The sequence below is a fragment of the Pristis pectinata genome, chromosome 31 (assembly GCF_009764475.1).
Source record: "Pristis pectinata isolate sPriPec2 chromosome 31, sPriPec2.1.pri, whole genome shotgun sequence".
NCBI lineage: Eukaryota > Metazoa > Chordata > Chondrichthyes > Rhinopristiformes > Pristidae > Pristis > Pristis pectinata.
The window spans coordinates 2225298-2248599 of record NC_067435.1 but is presented as its reverse complement, the minus strand read 5'-3'; the positions used below and the strand labels follow the sequence as shown (position 1 = coordinate 2248599).

The 23302-nt window shown below is 43.3% G+C and overlaps 2 protein-coding genes across 5 annotated transcripts in view; one reads left to right on the top strand and one right to left on the bottom strand.

Annotated features, from left to right (window-relative positions):
* LOC127584899 (forkhead box protein D2-like) overlaps window positions 1–23302 on the top strand; it is a 145574-nt gene that overhangs the window by 58996 nt on the left and 63276 nt on the right. The gene's annotated exons all lie outside the window — the stretch shown is intronic.
* The window catches only part of LOC127584898 (zinc finger protein 653-like), a 35239-nt gene continuing 25080 nt past the window's right edge, over window positions 13144–23302 (bottom strand). The window contains exons 6-8 of the mRNA XM_052041874.1: window positions 22469–22583; window positions 19308–19407; window positions 13144–16224 (exon numbers count right to left, since the gene is read on the bottom strand). Of these exons, the coding sequence (XP_051897834.1) occupies window positions 16047–16224; window positions 19308–19407; window positions 22469–22583 (393 nt within the window). The 3' untranslated portion in view covers window positions 13144–16046. The remainder of the gene's footprint in view (window positions 16225–19307; window positions 19408–22468; window positions 22584–23302) is intronic.

Below are 23302 nucleotides of genomic sequence, written 5' to 3'. Positions count from 1 at the left end.
GCAGTCGTTGAGGGTTCGAATTCATCATTCTGCATGTGTTCAGGTATGATCTATTGTATATTGCTGTTAATTCTAAAGACATTACTCTTAGAATGTGAGGTACTGATCAAAATCATTGAAGAAAATACTGACTTCATAGAGTCATAGAACCATACAGCACAGAAACAGGCCCTTTGGCCCAATTTGTCCATGCCAACAAGTTGCCCAACTGAGCTAGTCCCATTTGCCTGTGTCACTAGTCCCATCAGTAAGATGTTCCTCGTTGCTGTACTTTCTAAATAAAACAGAAGTTCCACATCTCTTGTGTTCCTCCGTCTCATTCCACAAAACCCAGTGACCCGTTAAGAGAACACATTTTCACCCACAGTAAAAGACATTTGGATAAGCATGTGGATAGGAAAGGTTTAGAGGGAGATGGCCTTTGACTCTCACCAACTTTTACCGATGTACCATAGGGAGCATCCTGTCTGGATGTATCACGGCTTGGTACGGCAACTGCTCTGCCCAGGACTGCAAGAAACTGCAGAGAGTTGTGGACACAGCCCAGTGCGTCACGGACACCAGCCTCCCCTCCTTGGACTCTTGTCTTTACCTCTTGCTGCCTTGGTGAAGCAGCCAGCATAATCAAAGACCCCACCCACCCAGGACATTCTCTCTTCTCTCCTCTTCCATTGGGTAGAAGATGCAGGAGCCTGAGGGCACGTACCACCAGACTTAAGAACAGCTTCTACCCCACTGTGATAAGACTATTGAACGGTTCCCTTATACAATGAGATGGACTCTGACCTCACCACCTACCTTGTTTTGACCTTGCACCTTATTGCACTGCACTTTCTCTGTAGCTGTGACACTTTACTCTGTACTGTTAATTGTTTTTACCTGTACTACCTCAATGCACTCTGTACTAACTCAATGTAACTGTACTATGTAATGAACTGACCCGTACAATCGGTTTGCAAGACAAGTTTTTCACTGTACCTTGGTACAAGTGACAATAATAAACCAATACCAAATGGGACAATCTTAGATGGGCATCTGGGTTGGCATGGACGAGTTGGGCCAAAGGGCCTGTTTCTGTGCTGTATGACCCTAAGTAACTTCTGAGGAACTTTGCAAGTTATTGCCATCTTTTGAATGCCTTGTGTTTCCTCTGTTTCAACAAACTACGGATATTAATTATTATTTTCTTTCTGTTTTCATTGGACTTCATGAAGCGGCGTAGGGAATTAGTCCTTCCTGCCAAAACATTTCTTGAAAAGACTTAAAATAAAATTAAGGGAAAAACTATGTTTTTTTTAGGTTAGTGAAGATTTTGATTAATTATTATGACACAAGGTTCAGATTTAAACCATGGGAACTTGTACAGCAGAGCTTCAGAGTTAATCGCTGGCAAAAGGAGTGTGAATTACACAAATGGAAAAGCACAATCTGCTCCCACTTTATTGAAAAGCAAAAAACTGCAGATGCTGGAAATCTGAAATTAAAAAAGCAGAAAATGCCAGAAGCTCTTGAGCAACACACAAAGGAGCTGGAGGAACTCAATGAGTCAGGCAGCAGCTGTGGTATTGGTATTGGTTTATTATTGTCACTTGTACCGAGGTACAGCGAAAAACTTGTCTTACAAACCAATCTTACAGGTCAATTCATTACACAGTGCAGTTACATCAAGTTAGTACAGAGTGCATTGAGGTAGTACAGGCAAAAAAAAAATAACAGTACAGAGTAAAGTGTCACAGCTGCAGAGAAAGTGCAGTGCAATAAGGTGCAAGGTCACAACAAGGTAGATTGTGGAGAGAGATGCAGAGTTTCAGGTCAAAGTCTGATGAGGTTCCGACGAAGGGCCATTGATCTAAAGCGTCAACTCTGTTTCTCATTCCACAAATGCCGTCTGAAATGCTGAGTCTTTCCAACACTTTCTGTTTTTAGTTTTATTCCAATTCTAGGTTGCATTTGACTTAAATTGGGACAGACTTTGACTTTACTCAAAGCTAATCAGTTTGACCATCTTTGTTAGGTCATTTTCTGCAGCTAAGGTATCTAACCATGAAACTTGTCCACTCACAATGGGAAAGTCTGGTGAATAAATAGCCTAACACATTTGTGGACAATTAAATCTGACAGATAAAGCTATTAAATTGAGGTCTGACTAATACCTCAGACAGGCTTGAAGAACCTTGTGTCACTATTTCAAGAGCTGATGGGATTTTCGCCCCCACTGCTGAGACCCAGTGACTAGTTACCTCTCAGACCTTAATGTCAAATGTCCATAGTTCCCTGAAAGTGGCAACGCAGGTAGATGGGGTGGTAAAGAAGTTGTACGGCACGATTGCCTTCATCGGTCCGGGTGTTGAGTATAAGAGTCAGGAAGTCATGTTGCAGCGGGTTAAAACTCTGGTTAGGCCACATCTGGAGTATTGTGTGCAATTCCGTCACCCCATTACAGGAAGGATGTGGAGGCTTTGGAGAAGGTGCAGAAGAAGTTCACCAGGATGTTGCCTGGATGAGAGGGTATGTGCTATAAGGAGAGGTTGGACAAACTTGGATTGTTTACTTTGGAGAGTCAGAGGCTGAGGGGAGACCTGATAGAAGTTTATAAAATTATGAGAGGAACAGATAGAGTAGACAGTCAGAACTTTTTCCCAGGGTAGAAATGTCAAATTCTAGAGGACATAGCTTTAAGGTGAGAGGGATAAAGTTTAAGGGAGATGTGCGGGGCAAGTATTTTACACACAGAGTGGTGGGTGCCCGGAACAGTCTGCTAGGGGTGGTGGTGGTGGTGGTGGAGGCGGATACGATCAAGGCATACAAGAGGCATTTAGATAAGCACATGAACATGCAGGTAATGGAGGGGATATAGACCACGTGCAAGCAGATACGTTTAATTTAATTTGCCATCATGGTTGGTACAGACATTGTGGACCGAATGTCTTGTTCCTGTGCTGCACTGTTCTACATTCTATGGAACTGGTTACCCCACTGGTCTCATCGCTGCTTGTTGATCTTTTGACAAAATGGCTGCTGCATTTCTATACATCTCATATTGCCTTAGTGTAAGTGCGAGTCTAGATTATGTGTTCGAATCCAGTGACAGTCTGAACCCATGACCTTTTGACGCAGAGGCATGAGTGTTACTAACTGAGGCAAACAGACATCGATGCAATTGGATTAAGCTTCCAGGCTAATGCCTGTCAACTGATGAATACTTCCAAGAAAATCTGTATTGCTTAAGGAGTATAATTAGCCTGCTCAGAATCCACGAGACATGAAGAATTTACTGACACCCTCTAGCACAGTTGTTGTCCTGTTAAAAGCCCTTCCCAATAATGAGAGATGATGTGATTATTTCTGACGTTTTTGTTGATGAGATTACAAAGTTCAAACACAAGCAGGACTTCTTCATTTTTGATGCAGGGTATCGACCTGGAACGTTGATCACCCCTTTGCCTCTACAGATGCGGCTTGACCTGCTGAGGTCCTCAAGCAGTTTAGTTTGTTGCTCCAGATTCCACTATCTGCAGTCCCTTGTATCTTCTCCATTTTTGGCCTTTATTGGATGTCCCAACCATTACCAAATTTCAGAAGCAGGAAGGTGTGGGGCTGTAGATGTGGACACTAGCGATGCCAGCAATTATTGCCCATCCCTAATTACTCCTGAACTGAGGAGGGAGTTAAGAGTCAATCATATTTGTGGGTGTGGAGTCACATAGAAAGATCAGGATGTGTCACAGCTCAATACGGCAACTGCTCTGTCCAGGACCACAAGAAACTGCAGAGAGTTGTGAACGCAGCCCAGTCCATCACGCAAACCAGCTTCCCCTCCATGGACTCTGTCTACACTTCTCACTCCAAATTTTAATTGAGCATATTGGTATCTCCAGGATAGGAAAGAGCAGAAACAATGCACTATAGCATTTCCATTCTGCACCCAGTGGACATGGTTGAAGGAACCAGAGTTACGAATGCCACCTTAAGGAAAGACTAGCTTGCATCCAGCAAGGAGAAATAAATTTTACAGAACATTGTCCCTTAATGGACTTTACAAGGGTCAGTGAAAATAGAAGTGTTAAATTTGGTTTACTATGCATGTATATGAATGCATGGAGTATAGGAAATGAGGTACAGATGTTAGTCTCTTGTTCAACACAAGGGAGTAAGGATAAGCCCAGTAACCACAGACCAATCAGCTTAACCTCAGTGGATGGAAGATATTTAGAAACACACATCTTGTACAGGAGTAATAGTTACCTGGTAGAAAATGGATTAATTAAGGCGAGACAGCACAGATTTAAGGGCAAATCATGTTTAACCAATTTGACAGTTTTTTTTGACATGGTAACAGATAAAATTGGTGGAGGAACTCAGTTGATGTATAGACATCAACTTCCAGAAGGCTCTTGATAAGATGCTGCATAACAGGCTTATCGACAAGGTAGAAGGACATGGTGTGACAGAAACATTGATACTTGGAGACTAAGTTAGTTAAGTAACAAGCAACAAAGGGTTGTGGAGAATGACTGGTTTTCTGACTTCAGGAAGGTGAATAATGGCATTCCTCAGAGATTGGTTGTAGCTCTACTGCTTTTTTTTGATCTATGTTAGTGACCTAGACTTGGGGTGCAAGCCACAATTTCTAAACTTACAGATGGTATTTGTATATTATTGTCACTTGTACTGAGGTACAGTGAAAAACTTGTCTTGCATACCAGTCATACAGGTCAATTCATTACACAGTGCAGTTACATCGCGTTAGCACAGAGTGCATTGAGGTAGTACAGGTGAAAACAATAACAGTATACAGAGTAAAGTGTCACAGCTACAGGGAAGTGCAGCGCAGGCAGACAATAAGGTGCAAGGTCACAACAAGGTAGATTGTGAGGTCAAGAGTCCATCTCAATGTATAAGGGAACCATTCAATAGTCTTATCACAGTGGGATAGAAGCTGTCCTTGAGCCTGGTGGTATGTGCCCTCAGGCTCCTGTCTCTTCTGCCTGATGGGAGAGGAGAGAAGAGAGAATGACCCGGCTGGGTGGGGTCTTTGTTTATGCTGGCTGCTTCACCAAGACAGCAAGAGGTTAGACAGAGTCAATGGAGGGGAGGCTGGTTTCCATGATGCACTGGACTGTGTCCACAACTCTCTGCAGTTTCTTGCAGTCCCGGGCAGAGCAGTTGCTGTACCAAGCCGTGATGCATCCAGATAGGATGCTTTCTATGGTGCATTGATAAAAGTTGGTGAGTGTCAAAGGGGACATGCCAAATTTCTTTAGCCTTCTGAGGAAGCAGAGGCACTGGTGAGCTTCCTTGGCTGTGGTGTCTACGTGGTTTGACCAGGACAGGCTTTGGTGATGTTCACTCCTAGGAACTTGAAGCTCTCAATCTTCTCGACCTCAGCACCATTGATGTAGGCAGGAACATGTGAACTGCCCCCTCCCTGAAGTCAATGACCAGCTCTTTTATTTTGCCGACATTGAGGGAAAGGTTGTTGTCATGACCCCATGTCACGAAGCTCTCCATCTCCTTCCTGTACTCCGACTCATTGTTATTTGAGATACGGCCCACTACGGTTGTATTATTTGCAAATTTGTAGATGGAGTTAGAGCAGAATCTGACCATGCAGTCGTGAGTGTACAGGGACTAGGGGGCTGAGGATGCAGCCTTGTGGGGCACCAGTGTTGAGAGTAATCGTGCCGGAGGTGTTGCTGCCTATCCTGATTGCGGTCTGTTGGTCAGAAAGTCAGGGATCCAGTTACAGAGGGAGGTGTTGAGTCCCAGGTCTCGCAGTTTGGTGATGAGTTTGCTTGGAATTATAGTATTGAAGATGCTAAACCCAGCACTATTGTGAACTGTGGGGAGGATGTGGTAAATTACAAGATATAAACGAGGTGTAGAATAGGCAGATAGAAGACAAGTGAAGTTTAATGCAGAAAAAGGAAGTGTTGTCTAATGGTAGGAAGGAGAGGCGATCCAGAATAAAGACTGTTCTAAAAGGGGCAGGGGGACCTGTGGGTATGGGTGCACAAGTTATTGAGAGTAGCAGTGATGGGGGGGCAAAGTTTAAAGGAGATGTGCGAGGCAAGTTTTATTTTTACACAGAGTGGTGGGTGCCTGGAACGGGCTGCCTGGGGTGGTGGTGGAGGCAGATACGATAGACACGAGATTCTGCAGATGCTGGAGCAACACACACAAAATGCTGGAGGAACTCAGCAGGTCAGGCAGCATCTATGGAGGGAAATAAACAGTTGACATTTCGGGTCGAAACCCTTCATCAGGACTGTCAGATATGATAGTGGCCTTTAAGAAGCTTTTAGATGGACACATGAATATGTAGGAAATTGGGGGGGGGGGGGGTGGGTGGTGTGGTATGAATCGTGCAGGCAGAGGAGATTTGGTTTAATTGGCATTGTGTCAACACAGACATCACGGGTCAAAGGGTCTATTGCTGTGCTGTAGTCTTCCACCGTCTCTGTTCTTAGCAGGGCAGGTTGAGAAAGCAGTTAATAAGGCACGTACAATTCTGGGATTTATCCATAGAGATTGGAGTATAAAAACAAGGAAGTCACGCTGAATCTTTCTAAAATATTGGTTTCAGCTGAAGTATTGTTCAATTCTGGTCACACTTTAGAGGAAGGAGATGAGAGAGTCCAGAGGAGATTTATGGGAATTTTCCCCGAGTTGAGGGACTGTTACAAGGGTGGAATTGGAGAGGTTAGGACTGTTTTCTTTGGAGAAGGCTGAGGTGAGACGTGATGGTACATGAAATGACAAGGAGTCTGGACTGAGTGGATAGTGAGAGACTGTTCCTGTTGATTGACAGGGTGAGGTCTACAGGTCACAGGTACAAAATAAAGGGAAAGAGACTAAAAGAAGGGAGAAAATATTCTTATACAGTGGGATTGGAATCGGGAATGAACTGCCTGAAAGTGAAGACAGGTTCCATCATGGCTTTCAAGAGGGATTGAATAGTTAGCAGGGAAAATATTACAAGGGTCTGGAGAGTGGAACTGGTGAGATGCTTTGGTAGTTAGTCTGGGCACATAGGGTGGCACAATGGCTTAGCTAGGAGAGCTGCTACCTCACAGCTTTGGAGTGCCAGGTTCAATCCTGACCTCCAGTGCTGTGTGGTGTCTGCACATAGTCCCTGTGTGTGCGTTTCCTCTGGGTGTTCCTGTTTGCTCCCACATGAGGACTTGCAGCCGGCTGAAAAGCTTGAGCATGTAGATATTAAGAAAGAGGAGGTGCTGAACTTTTGGAAAGCATCAAGTTGGATAAGTCGCCGGGACCGGATGAGGTGTACCCCAGGCTATTGTGGGAGGTGAGGGAGGAGATTGCGGAGCCTCTGATGATCTTTGCATCATCAATGGAGACGGGAGAGGTTCCGGAGGATTGGAGGGTTGCAGATGTTGTTCCCTTATTCAAGAAAGGGAGTAGAGATAGCCCAGGGAATTATAGACCAGTGAGTCTTACTTCAGTGGTTGGTAAGTTGATGGAGAAGATCCTGAGAGGCAGGATTTATGAACATTTGGAGAGGAATAATATGATTAGGAATAGTCAGCATAGCTTTGTCAAGGGTAGGTCCTGCCTTACGAGCCTGAATGAATTTTTTGAGGATGTGACTAAACACATCTACTGCTCTCCCTTTATTGATGTAGTGTATATGGATTTCAGCAAGGCTTATCGAGAAAGTAAGGAGGCATGGGATCCAAAGGGACATTGCAGTGTGGATCCAGAACTGGCTGGCCCACAGAAGGCAAAGAGTGGTTGTTGACGGGTCATATTCTGCATGGAGGTCGGTGACCAGTGGTGTACCTTAGGAATCTGTTCTGGGACCCTTGCTCTTTGTGATTTTTATAAACAACCTGGATGAGGATGTGGAGGGATGGGTTAGTAAGTTTGCAGATGACACAAAGGTTGGAGGTGTTGTGGATAGTATGGAGGGATGTCAGAGGTTACAGCGGGACATAGATAGGATGCAGAACTGGGCTGAGAAGTGGCAGATGGAGTTCAACCCAGATAAGTGTGAAGTGGTTCATTTTGGTAGGTCAAATATGATGGCATAGTATAGTATTAATGGTAGGACTCTTGGCAGTGTGGAGGATCAGAGGGATCTTGGGGTCCGAGTCCATAGGACGCTCAAAGCAGCTGCACAGGTTGACTCTGTGGTTAAGAAGGCATATGGTGTTTTGTCCTTCATCAATCGTGGAATTGAATTTAAGAGCTGAGATAATGTTGTAACTATAGAGGACCCTGGTCAGACCCCACTTGGAGTGTTGTGCTCAGTTCTGGTCGCCTCACTACAGGAAGGATGTGGAAGCCATAGAAAAGGTGCAGAGGAGATTTACAAGGATACTGCCTGGATTGGGGAGCATGCCTTATGAAAGCAGGCTGAGGGAACTCAGCTTTTTCTCCTTGGAGTGATGGAGGATGAGGGGGGACCTGATAGAGGTACAGATGATGATGAGCAGCTTTTTCCCAGGGCTGAAATGCTGGCCACAAGAGGACACAGGTTTAAGGTGCTGGGGAGTAGGCATAGAGGAGATGTCAGGGCGTAAGTTTTTTTACTCAGAATGGTGAGTGCGTGGAACGGGCTGCCGGCAACAGTGGTGGAGGTGGATACGATAGGGTCTTTTAAGAGACTGTTAGATAGGTACATGGAGCTGAGAAAAATAGAGGGCTATGGGTAAGCCTAGTAATTTCTAAGGTAGGGATATGTTCGGCACAGCTTTGTGGGCCGAAGGGCCTGAATTGTGCTGTAGGTTTTCTATTCCAAGGAAATGCAGGTTGGTAGGTCAACTAGCCACTGTAAGTTGCTCCTAAAATCGAAGTGGTAGAATCTGGAAGAGTTGAAGGGAATGTGGGGAGAATTTAAAAAATAGGATTCATGTAAATGGGTGCTGGATGGTCAGTCTGGACTCGGTTGGTCGAAGGCCCTGTTTCTGTGATGTATGACTCTATGACAATGGGCCAAATGGCCTCCTCTGTGCTGTAACCATTCTATGATTACGACAGATTCATAGAGATCTAGTGCGGAAGCAAGGCTTTCAACCCAACTTGTCGATGGTGACCAAGATGTCTGTCAAAGATGCTAATCCCACATGCCTGCATTTGGCCCATACCCCCCTATCCTTTCCTGCCCACACACAGATACTCAAGAGTACATTCTGGGCTCCTTCTCGGAATAGTTGCCCAACAACAGGTCATCCTGTCCAACCAATCATGGTGTTTAACGCGCCTCTCAAATTTACGAGGATGTTGCCAGGCCTCAGTTATAGCGAGAGGTTGGCCATGCTGGGTCTTTATTCCTTGGAACATAGGAGAATGAGGTGTGACCTTATATAAGTGTTTAAAATTACAAGAGGCATAGATGAGGTGGACAGTAACAGTCTTTTCCCCAGGGTAGGGGAGTCCAAAACTAGGGGACATAGGTTTAGGGTGAGAGGGGAAAAATTTAAAAGGGACCTGAGGGGCAACTTTTTCACACAGAGGGTGGTGAGTGTATGGAACGAGCTGCCAGAGGAAGTGGGTGAAGCAGGCACAACAGTATCACTTAAGAAGCACTTGGATAGGTACATGGAGGGGCAAGACTTGGAGGGATATGAGCCGAATGCAGGAAATTGGGACTAGTTGGGCGGACAACATGGTCGGCATAGACTGGTTGGACTGAAGGGCCTCTATCTGTGCTGATTTGCCCTCATTCCCGTCTTTCCTTATCTAAATCTGTTAACGTAACTGTCTGTTGCTGCCACCTTTACGTGCCTGTCAAATTCCTATGTATACACCAATGACGTGTGCACAGAGCAGTCAGCACAACTGCAACCATCCCATTCCAAGGGCAACTTCTTCCATACATAGGTGATCAGCTTCAGAGGTAAGTGGGTCTTTGGCTACCCTTGTCTAGCTACTGTCGAGAACATGGTGGTGCACAATGCCCTGAGCTGGAATCATTTTTTTCATGTCTTTTTTAACGATATATTTCTTAGGGAAGTTGAATGAATCACAGGTGATGGGAGTGGGAAATCAACAGAGATCTCCGCACCAGATGCTCAACCTGGAGAGAGTGAAAACAGGAGAAGATCGAGGCAGCTGCCAATGCGGTAGGGCTTACACCTACCGCATGCCAGTGCCCTGGATCAACTAACCCGTCAGTCAGTGTCCTCGGGGATGGGAAGTGTACAACTGGGGAAAACAGGTACAGAAACAAGAGCAGGTGAATGTTAGACTGTGGCTGCAGTGTGCACTGTTACCAGATGCACTGCAGCAACTCCCCAAGGCTTCAGTAGCACCTCCCAAACCATGGCCTCTACTACCTAGAAGAACAAGGTCAACAAGTTAATGGGAACACCACCACCAGCAGGTTCCTTTCCATGTCACACACACCGTAACTTGGAAATGCGTCACCAGGTCCTTCACTGTGGCTGGGTCCAAATCCTGGACCTCCCTTCCCAATGGATGGCACTGTGGGAACACATTCCCCAAAAGGACTGAAGCAGTTCAAGGCAGCGGCTCACCGACACCTTCTCAAGGACAATTAGGGACGGGTAACAAATACTGACCTTTGCAGAGGCACCAAGGTCCTGAGGTCCAAATAAAATCTATTATAGGCATTTATGTTGGTATTAAGACTTGACAAATTAGTGTTTTTTCTGCAGTGATTACAGTTTCACAAATGGTAGCTAACAGTGTTAAAATGAATGCCCAATGCAACTGCAAAACTTCCAAGATATCATCTATCTAACAGAATCCCTGGGAGTCGGTAGCTGAAAACCACTCTTATATATGAATCATGCTCAGGTTTTCAACTCCTAGGCTCTCTGCCCCATCTGCTGGTGAACAATGTCATTACGTGCGGCTCAAAATAAGCTTGGACATTAGAATGATCACATCTGATGTACTGTAAGGGACTTCAGGTATTTTTGTAAGAGGTGGAATACAACCATAGAACACTACAGCACAGAAAACAGGCCATTCGGCCCTTCTAGTCTATGTCGAAACTTTATTCCACTAGTCCCATTGACCTGCACCCAGTACATAACCCTCCAGACCTCTCCCGTCCACGTATCTATCCAATTTATTCTTTAGTGAGGCCGCATTTACGACGTCAGATGGCAGCCCGTTCCACACTCCCACCACTCCGAGTGAAGAAGCTCCCCCTTTCAGCCTAAAGCCATGTCCTCTCGTACTTCTCTCTCCTAATCTAGGTGGAAACAGCCTACTTGCATTAACTCTGTCTATACCCCTCATAATTCTGTCAATCTCTATCAAATCTCCCCTCATTCTTCTACGCTCCAAGGAATAAAGCCCTAACCTGTTCAATCTTTCCCTGTAACTCAACTCCTGAAGACCCGGCAACATTCTAGTAAATCTTCTCTGCACTCTTTCAATCTTACTGATATCCTTCCTATAGTTAGGTGACCAGAACTGCACACAATACTCCAAATTTGGCCTCACCAATGTCTTATACAACCTCACCATAACATCCCAACCCCTATACTTAATACTTTGATTTATGAATGCCAGGATGCCAAAAGCCTTCTTTACAACCCTGTCTACCTGCGACACCACTTTGTGTCTGAACTCCCAGATCCCTTTGTTCCTCCACACTGCTCAGTGCCCTACTATGTACTGTGTATGTCCTACCTTGATTTGTCCTTCCAAAATGCAACACCTCACACTTGTCTGCATTAAATTCCATTTGCCATTTTCTGGCCCATTCTTCCAGTTGGTCCAGATCCCTCTGCAAGCTTTGAAAGCCTTCCTCACTGTCCACAACGCCTCCAATCTTAGTGTCATCAGCAAACTTGCTGATCCAATTTACCACATTATCATCTAGATCATTGATATAGACAACAAACAACAATGGCCCCAGCACAGATCCCTGAGGCACACCACTAGTCACAGGCCTCCAGTCTGAGAAACAATTGTCCACTACCACTCTCTGTCTTCTCCCACACAGCCAATTTCAAATCCAGTTTATAACCTCTCCATGGATACCTAGTGTCTGAACCTTTTGAACTAACCTCCCATGGGGGACCTTGTCAAAGGCCTTACTAAAGTCCATGTAGACAACATCCACAGCCTTTCCTTCATCTACTTTCTTGGTAACCTAATAAAAACAGGTCAACTTGCAAACAGGTGCTCCTTCAGCTAATAAAATTAAAGTTGACAGATTTCAATGTTTATATTTCAGAATAATACCTGTCTGTAGTAAAATTTGAAAAAGTAAAATAAACCTTGAAGCAACTAAATTGTAAAGCATAGTACATTGTTAACAGAACACACAGGGCTTCAGAACTTGCATTGATTTTCTGCAATGTTGACTTAAAGGTAATATGAGAAAAGGTAAATGCATTTTAAATCAGGAAAGCATTTTTCTGAAGTGGGAGGTGCTGAGAGGGGAGAGTGGTGGAGAGAGAGTGGAAGGGGGTAGGGAGAGTGGTGGGAAGGGTATATGGGGTGGGTCAGGGGAAGGAGAATTGTAAAGGGGAAGTGACCCATGCACTAGAGTTTGGTACATTTCCCACTGCCACTTCAAAAGATTACTTCCCCTTCATTATCGATAAGATCCAACTCGAGAAACTGGAAGTTATCAGAACTCCTGGACATGGAAAATTTGCTCACCATTGTCCTTAAGTAACCCTTTAAATGTGGTAAAATATTCCAAGGGACTTCACAATTGTTGGACCACCCCACAGCCATCTTCTTAGGGAGGACAGCTTCAACGTCATCACCCACCAATCTGCAGAGACAGCAGGAAATGGAAGCAAATCACAGGTTGGGGAGAAGAGGCCAGGAAAGATCACAGCTCCTGCCTGTTTCACATACCATCATGTCAACTGGCTGCACTTTACCCACTGGAGATGGACCATCATGTCAACTGGCCGGATTTTACCCATTGGAGATGGACCATCATGTCAACTGGCCGGATTTTACCCACTGGAGATGGACCATCATGTCAACTGGCTGGATTTTACCCACTGGAGATGGACCATCATGTCAACTGGCTGGATTTTACCCACTGGAGATGGACCATCACGTCAACTGGCCGGACTTCACCCATTGGAGATGGACCACAGACTGAGATTCGGGTTTAGTTTGGAAAACTGAAAAAATTACCCTTGGCATCATTGATGCAAAGTAACAATCAAAATATACAATAAAATAATTTGACATTTACTAACATAAAACACCACAAAATAAAAACTCTCAATGTACATTCAAACATTGTCACCGTACTGGTTAAGCTTGTAAACAGTCCTTCTGTTGATGATGCTCATCTTAACATTAACAAGACCTGAAAGGCACACTTATAAAACGCTTCTGCACAAGCACTGTGTGTGTGAGAGCAGGACAGGGAGATGTATCAAGCTTCAGATGCACAGTGGGGTAGGGCCCTTTGGAAAAAATGTAATTACTCTTGCTCCCATCCCCAGACTATACCCTGCCCTGAAGGGCTGGTTTCTGAGACCTTGCTTATTCTCTCAGGTTTTGCTTTTTACCCTTTTGCAAGAACAAAACATATGGGTGCCAACTGCTGTGGATAGTTTCTCAGAGAACCCCTGAACACCATGCACAGCTTGATTGATTGCCCAGGGCACACAGAGGAAAATGTAATCACTCAATTGAAAAATCAGATAATTACTTGTCCTACCTGTCAGCTCATCATTGCCATCAAAGGGCACTGATATGAACACTAACTGAAGATGCAGGGAACATACATAGGTATAGCATAAAGGAATACAATTCTCAAAGCAAAGCTGGGAAGATCTGTTGGAGAACAGACTTCATCTGGAAATTGCCCGTGGTTAGAGGCATTAATCAGCCATTACGTCAATGTGGGCAGTTCCACCTCCCTAATTCATCCATCTCAGTACATCCATCTGCATTATGTACTGAATCTGTTTGTTAACCCATGAAACCTTCTGCTGGTTACTTTGAAGAGCAGCAACACACATTTAGATTTTCTGTTCCAATCTTTCCCCTTTTCTTGGTACCAGCTCATAAATGGGTCACTATTCTGTGGGCAGTGGGCACCTTCTCTGACTGTTCCTTTTGTACATTCAGTCAATGCTGTCAGAGTATTCAAATGGGAGAGATGGGAACATCATAATCAAGCTTGTTGCTGCACCAAACATTCAACATGGCACTTTTCAGCACAAGAGAACTACCTGGATTAAGAACCCAAACTGGTTTCCCTCTCTCTCAGCTGGAAATGCATCTCACTGTCGACCCGCACAGGACAGCTAACTCAACACAATGAAAGACTTTGCTCACATCACTCAGTGGATTTTTTTTAAGATCAAAAGCCATCGGCCAGTGCCTGGGTCTGTCTTAAACTAGTCGAGTTCTAAATTCTATCATGGATTCAGTATTTCACGATTTCAACTCACATATAGCAAGGTTATAACTGGCACTGTGATGAAGATCACCAATCACAATACATTAAAATTGTTATTAAAGTAATCTTGCCTACATTTTCTCCCACTTTGTCTTCTATATTTCCAATTTTAATTTCTTTGCAAGGCAGCCCCTTGGTTCCAAACAACTCAACAGACTTGCATACCAGGAAGGACCCAGGACTGATTCTATTTTTTTTACTGAGTGAGTTGATTATAGCAAAGATGGATCAGGGCACTACAATTGACCCAAATGCCTATGTGGTGAGCAGACTGACTCACAGGTGATGATCTGTTCCTGGACAACCACCAGAACCATCATGGGTACAAGTAACTGCCCTGTATACCTTGAGCAGGACAACGGGTGCCCATGGAATGGTACCACAGAAACCGTGCAGGCCAAGAAAGTGCAACTGAAAGAACCATCGACTTATTTTACCTCCAACTTTTTCTGATGAGAATATCCCTGACACGAAACATTAGCAGTTCCCTTCTCGTAAGTGCTGAGCATTTCACACATTTTCTGCCTTGATCTAAGATTATCCACTTGCTCGAATTCATTCTGTCATAGGCTCATTAACTATTTTGATTTGAAATGGTAAACATGCCCATTTCTTCACCTGCCCCAGCTTCAAAGCCAGGCATGTGGTAGATCTGTTTAAAAAAATATTCCCTTCAAGTGATTTGATGGGTTCCAAAAGCCCGACCTTCCAACCACTCAGAAGACTGGTCACAGGAGCTCCACTGGGTCATTCTAATAATTGCTCAGTTCTGTTGGCGAGTTAATTGGAGTTCTGGTGGGCGAATGTTCTCTGAAACACTCTCCCTATCCCACTGCCCACACCAGTGCAACTTCAACCCCACCAACTTGGCGTGCCAGCCCCAATACAAGTCAAACCGAGACCCACTGGCAGCCAAGAGTTTTAAAAGTATGCCATTTAATTTCAGGGTGATTACAAGCTCAGCACCAAACCCACCTTTGGCTTCATCTGCAGTCGGTTCAGAGGGACAAAACCTGGGAGAGACACAGCCTGGCTACCTGACCCAAGGTTGATGGAACCCAACCTCCTGTCAGGCTTGGGTGGGAACTCTGAGAGATTGTTTGGGTTAGATTTGGATCATGTCAGGTGGGAAAACGAAGCCAAAGACCAGAACCAGACCAACTGCAATCTTACTGAATGGAAGTGCAGGCTCAAGGGGCTACTTTTGTTCCTACATCTTGTGTTTTTATCTACGACATTCAGGATGACTTGTTTGGTATTACGGCTTGTCTCCCCGTACTTGATCAATAGCGATGAGCATGCAGGCCGGCAAGTCTTTTATTCCCTGCACCTTTTTGTCAATAATGGTAAAGAAACTACAAGTCCTTGGGCTCAGATCTGTCTCAGTTTGGCTGAGGTCGGGTCAGGTTTCATCCAGAGCGGGTCCCCGCTCTCAGGTACCAGTGATTGCACTGGCCCAAGATTCAAGTAAACTCATTGAATTTCCCCCACACCACCAACACCCGTTCTACCCCCAACAACGTGAAAATATTTCATATACAGAAGCTGAAAATATAAAATTTCATTTTTGAGTCGACAGTGCTTGCACAAACTTTATGCGTTGTCAAGGAGGGTTTGTGCACATGCCTCTTGTCACAGTGGTACAAGTCCAGCAACGTCACATGGTCTGACACTCAGGGTGACTTTTTAGTTTGTGAAATTTGACACTGTCCATCTTTTCAAACTTCTTGCCACAGTATTCGCACGTGAAATTGTACTGTATCTCTGTGTTGTGTTTCTTCATGTGCCAGTTGAGCGAAGCCCTCTGTCGACACTGATACCCACAAATTTCACACCTTCAAACACAAAGGAGAAAAGCCCAGTAAATATTAACCTCATCAATGCTTGGCATTGGTCAGGATTCTGACACACCATTCTTTTGTATTTTGACTATTCAGTTGTTTTGCCCTTGTCGCCGTATTTACTGTGTTTATTATTACCACATATACTATTTACTCTCCAAGCTTCTTGCGCCCTGGTCTATATGGCAATAAGCTAATCTGAATCCAAATCCTTAATTAAGGACAGGCTCGTAGGTAGTTGTTGGTGGTAAAGTTCATTTATCCAAAGAAACCGAATCTTTCTTCCCTCCCTACAGCAACTTGTCTGAAAATGATTTGTTGGAACAGTAAGTCATTTAACCTCACAACTTATCCTTAATGTTCGACTTATACAAATAACAGGCATTTGCAAAAAAGCGTTCCAATAACTACTGTACCTTATTTTTGTGTGTAGAAGGGTTTCCAAACTTTACTCCGGTAAGGACTAGCTCTAATTTTTAGACTATGTCCCTCCACCTATTCTGGATTCTCCAAGCAGTGGAAATGGTTTCTCTCAAAGTGCCAAGTTAAGTTTTCAAAAACTTAATGCAAATCAGGCTATCAATTTCCCTGAAATCCAATCCTAGTTCCTGTAATTTCATAACTTAACCCTTGAAATTCGTCACGTATGGAAAATTTATTCACCATTTCTCCCAGACCAATCTGCCCTTCCAGTGGCGTGGTGGCCAGAATCACTCCCAGTACTCGAGGGGTCACCTGTTCAGGACCTTGTGACCTGCCGTGTCCAGCTTATCGCACTGTCCTTTTTTCACTTTTGTGTTCCAGCCAAAACGCCCCTTGGTGCTGATACCGCTGTGTGCAAGTCTCCCATCATCAGCCTTAAACTTACAGATTGCCTGGTCATTATCAGTCTGTTTGTGGGATCTGACTGCTCCCAAATTAGTACCACACTGCCCTGCATTACAACAGTGACTAAACTTCAAATGCAATTCTCTTCGAGGCTGGGAAAGGAACGATATAAATGTAAAACTTTCATTTTCACCTTTCACTGATTTGAAACACACACCATCTCATCCCTCCCACACAATTTGAACTGTTGATTAATTCTTTTTATTCCAATCCTTTTGGTTATCCTTATGTAACAAATTTCCCCAATAATCATTTTTTTGTGGGACATGGTTAGTTCCATATATGAGTGGGGGTGACTGGCAGACTTACCTCCTCTGCAGCCCAACAATAACCTCCACCACTGTCATAACCTGCCTGGGTGGACTACACCGAGACAAGAGATTCTGCAGATGCTGGAATCTGGACCAACACTCAGCTGAGTTTCTCCAGCACTGTGTGTGTGTGGCCGGACTACACACTTGGTTGGCGCCATTGACATCGCCTTCCCTCTCCGACTGTGGAGAGTCACTGGGAATTTGTCACTGACGTAGGAGAATCTTGACATCTCAAAACTGAAGGGACCAATCAAACTAAAATGGTGTGGGAGGCGGGGGTACAATATTCAGCGGGAACACAAAAGAGGGAACTAAGGAACCAGCTCTCCTATTTACATTACCCATTAGTTTATCAGTGTGCTGGAACAATGACCGGAAACAGACCTGGACTCATTTATTTTCCTTCCCCAGCTCTGGGACAAGAATATCATTTACAGTATTCTATCCAACTCAGCAGCAATTGGAATTTTAAGTACACACCATCCAGTTTGTACAGCTTAGCACCACTTCGAGCATTTAAAAAACAATGTGTTGCCTACAGAGGAAACCTCAGTGGTATCAGTCGCTAATGGAACATAATGTCTTCTAGCAGGATCGAAAACAGAAATTAGAAAATGCCCAACACTGTCACACCTCATTCTTTTTTGTAATTTCTTCACTTTTAATTACTTCAGTTTGAAGTGGAAAATTAAGATAGTCGTTGCCATGGGTGGTGTATCAGTGGAATTTGTTGCCACAGGGGGCTCTGCAGGCCAAGTCATTGGGTGTGTTTAAGGCAGAGACTGATGGGTTCTTGGTTGGTAAGGGGGTTAAAGGTTACAGGGAGAAGGCAGGAGAATGGGGTTGAAAAAAAATCAGCTATGATTGAATGCTGGAGCAGACTCGATGGGCCAAATGGCCTAATTCTGCTCCTATATCTTAGGATCTTATGTCTATTTTAAACTGATTTTTATGTGGGCCCTAGGAAAAGGGTATCAAAGAAAATTAGAAAGCAGGCATCATTTCCGCCCACTTCACTGTTGTACGTCTTAACCAACAGAAGCCGAGATCACAGGCTACGTACAACCAATAATACCAACTTCTTTTTCAGCTTACACTAAAGACAATAGTTGATTATGTTTGATTCAGGAATTTACCCCAAGATTGAAATGTATACTGTTGTCAAGCAATTCTTCCATAGACATTTGTGAAGCCTAGCTGTAAAATACTCTTGACATCAAGGAAGGTAACTGTGTCGCAGTATGTTACTATCTTTTCGCAGAAGGAATCTGGTGAGATAGAAGTTGTTTGTGTCAAGAAATGAGTTTGCAAATCTTTACAAATCCCTAGGTAGGCATACCAAAAGGCACATTGCTGGGGCAGAGTAGTCATAACTGTACTCTGCAGATAGCTGCACCAGCCAAAAAGAAATTAACATGTACATTGTGATGACGAATTCTTTTTCTATTCCTTCTTATAATCTATGTGGTCTTTGGCCCCAATGGGTCCATATCAGCTGCCAGTAGAACAAGCCTACCAGTCCATTCAACTGCCCTTACTTACCTTTAGTCCTGGTACTTGTTCTCTCTTTCACGATGTCACTCTCTTTTGCCACTTACACCAATTGCTAATTTACAGCAGCTAACTAATCTTAACCTTCCTTTGGGATGCAGGAGTAAACTGGAGAATCTGACAGAAACCCACAGGTTTGTAAGGAGAACATGCAGACTCTACACAGACAGCACCCACGGTTAGGATTGACTTCAGGCCGCTGGAACTGTAGGGCAGGAGCTCTAACTGATGTGCCACTGCCAGACAAGGGGAACGCATGGAAACCAACAAGCATATGCCTCAGCTACTCTCCCAAAATGAAACTTATTTCAACAGTAAACCTACTGGAGTGGTGTCTCTCCCGTGTGCGTCCTTCGATGAACTTCAAGGTGATTCTTCCTTTTAAATGACTTTCCACACGTTTCACAAATAAAATCTCGCACTCCTAGATGGAAGGAAACTATGAAATTAGAATCAGAGATTTTCCATTCATTTTTGATAAAATGTATTTAATGGAACCTGCATGAAGTTAAATTCCAATTAATGGGGTCGTCTCTTTTTCAGTCTAATACCTAACCTCAGCCTCACCACATCCAAACTAAAATCAAAGAAAGTTGGAAACACTCATCAGTTGTGACGAAGGGGCTTTGGTCTGAAAGTTTCTCTTTACCCAGATGCTGCTGAACCAGTGAAATGTTTCTAGCATTTTCCATTTTTATTTCAGATTTCCAGCATCTGCAGTAGTCTTATTTGTCTCAGCCTATCCTGTGGTGGCCCAGGCTCACAGCCTCATGCCCTTACTTAGCAGATCCAGATGTGGAAGACCCACCTTGCAGACTCCAGCAGAACAGCCTGAGCTGCAGAAGGACCTTCATCATTGCATCAAGGAAGCCTTGGCTTAGAGCTTTGACAGCTGGCAAAGCCCACCCCGATTTGTCAGCTATGAAAGCTATGCAAATCATTTAATAGATTTTTAAATTTCTCTGACATTTAGCAACAAAGAAAAATGAAATAAACCATTAATATTTTAAATTATTTACAAAATTAAAATTAGCTAAAAATATAAAATTAAAAATATTAACATAAACCAGTTTTTTCCACATGAAGGAATCTACCTCCCCTATTGTTTTATATCCAGTACCCTAGAACCGCCTTTGAAATGAAAGGCCACGAATCTTGCACCAGTTCTCCCCAGAATAAACACTGGGGAGGCTCAGCAGGATATACTTTCACCGATGCACTACAAGTCGAGTCCAGAACTGACAGGTTTGGCATTACAAAGCAGACAATACATTTGGCACTTCTGCGCCTGTCAAGCCCCAGACCTGCTTCCATTTTGATGCGTAAATGCCAGCGGCTAAATTTGGAACTACTGACATTTGCTTGCAAGACCTGAGCCACTATCAATTCGCGATACAGGGAATGTTAAGAAACATTTATTATTATCCTGCCACCTATTCTTTTTTGACTTCCTCTTCCGAAGGTTCCTGCTGATGTATAGTTGTTGTTGACACTGTGTCCATGAGCCTGTTTTCTCACGTGAGCTCAAGATGAGAGATGGCCAGTTAATCTGATTCTTAAATTTTAGCACAGGCCTAGTTTTATTACAGCTAAGATTTAGCATTTTACTGCTGTAAACTTTACTGCAGTTTGGCAGAGGCACACAGGCGTCACAGAAAGGACTGGAGTAGGTACCAGATGTTGCATTATGGCAAATCATTTGGCCTAAACTCCTCCTTTCACAGCCATTATGTTGAATATGGTATCAACTTTCTTATCATAACTGAAAGATCAGGCATGGAGTACAGTAGACTGTACCTCCAGTAGGTGTTAAGTATATAAAGTTCCCTCAGGCCCAGATGTTTTCTGAAAGTATTAGAAACAGGACTTTTTTTTTTACACATTCTGTTAAAAGTATAGTCTTAAAACTGGAGGCGTCTGTCTATTTTCATAAATCACAAGGTTCTACCAGTAACGTTCATTATGCCCTGCAGTCCATTCTTCATGTATCAGCTCAGCCGAAGTGAAGGAAAGAAGTGAATTTTCATCTCATTTACACATGATGAAAACATCGCATTATATAAATATTGCTTCAGGGAGCAAGTTACAAAACTGTCGCCCTAACTTTGTCATAAGACTCTGTGGTTTATAAACTCTTGGTCTGGCACCGATTGAACCCCAGACCAGCTTTCAACCACCACCCCATGCTATGCCTTGGACTTTCTTATTTCTCAGGGCAGATTATTTTTAGAAAGCATGAGGGGCTTAATTACTATCAAATGTGTCACTGGGTATCACTTGAACAGAAAGAGCCATCTGCTAACCTCCGAAGCAGACTAGAAGATTGAAGGCTGCAGAAATTTATACTTCCTAGCCTAAGGTACCACATACTAATCGCTCAAACATTTAGTCCTACATTTATTCATCAAGGCAACAGTTCTAAAAGCTACCCTTCTCAACCGATGGTGTTCATGAAACTTAAAAAAAAAACACAAATGAGCCAGCAAGGAATAGAGGGGCAAAAAGTTGTCTGAGTTTATCATTGTTTTAACCCTTAGGCTGAATTCTTGACACATGAACAAGAAGACATAGCATTTAAAATCTTTTCACATGATAGTTTCACAGTATTTCTGAAAATTCAAGAGCTGACAATTAAACAACGGTTAAAATCTCACATTTGCCAAAACCATAATTTCCAACCAACAACGTGTCTTACCCTGTGCAAATTAATCTTTGTATTCCACAGTTTATAAATTAAAACTCTACTGTTTTGTATGCTTCCCAACCTCTCAAGCATACATGAAGTTTAAAAACAGCAGCCACTCACTTCGTAATGCGGGTAAATGGGACCAGCTTGGATGGACATATTGGTCGGCATGGACCAGTTGGGCCGAAGGGCCTGTTTCCATGCTGTATGACTCTATAAACTGAAGGACTAGATCATGTTATTTCCTTAACTTCTTCAATGAAAGTAATTCCAGTCCTGTAAACCTGATTTACGGGATCTATTCCCTCCAATGGAAAGGGTACAATTTTTATTGTCATAGTCCTTTCCTAAGGCAACTGGTTAAACAAATGGAACTAAAAAATTCATCTAGATATGTCCTAGTGCTGAACTAATGTGGTCTGCAACTTCATCAATATGTCAATGCCACTTAAAGATAAGAACACCAGTAACTGCACAATGAGTTACAAGGACCTAATTAACCTATCTGGATTAAAAGATGCAGCCAGATTCAAAATGGCTTGATGTGCAATAAACTGGCATTACATACAAAACATCTCCTTACCAATCAGAAGAGCCTGCAGCTGGTGACTAGAGATCAAAGCTCACAAAAGCCTTCCACTTATGGCATTTGTATTATTCAAAAGAAGCTTAAAGAATACATTTTCATAGCTTCCATCCCTTTTGAACAGACTGCAAATTCAAAAAAAAACAATCTCTCTCATTAAAATGGCAGCTGAAATCTTTCACATAGGGCAGCAGTATTTGTGTGGGGACCCACCTGAATGAATGATCATATGCCTCCGTAGGTGATTTGATAAATAAAACCTCTTCCCACAACCTGGGTGTGAGCAGACTTTCGTTTTCCCCTTTCTGTGCACAAGGTTGACATGATTCTGGACAGGAATAAATATTTTTGTAAATGAAATGAGGGAACATTTTTGATTTACACAAACATTTGCTAGATTGTGACAGTTCATTACATCACCTTCTTTACATTAACATGCCAGCCATGTGCATGGACCCTTTATCTATTGAAATGAAACAATGACAGGGTACTGACTGCAAGCAAGCATGTAGTTTTCTCTCTTAATCAAATGTAGTCCTGCTATTCAAGAGTATCAGAATTGGGTTGTAAAATGACTTAATAAAACCAAAGTGCAACTTTGCCCCAATAAAATCCAGTTTTATTCCCCAGTCTACAGATCTAGTTGCTAAGTGTTATTTTCTAAGTAATGAAAATAAATTGTACTGTATCCACTTGAATTGGGAATTAACACTGGCAGCATAATTACTGATTGCCTTTTTTTTCCCAACTGTGGGTGACTGAAAGATGCATTGGTGGTTTTAGGTCTATCCATCACTGCAATGGTAACAGGATGAGAAATTTGAGACAAGAAGTTAAGAGTTGTTGCACAAGCAGCACAGTGGCACATTAAAATGGATCAAGTGTGATTTTTCCAATAGCTTATTGGGAGAAGCAGAAACACAGTGACAACATCATTAATATCAGGACTACTTAATTAAATTGAAATTGCTTATTCATACAACAGTCAAACCTCACATAACCATTTACATGCAATGAGTTTTTATGGTACTTTTTATTTTATCATAA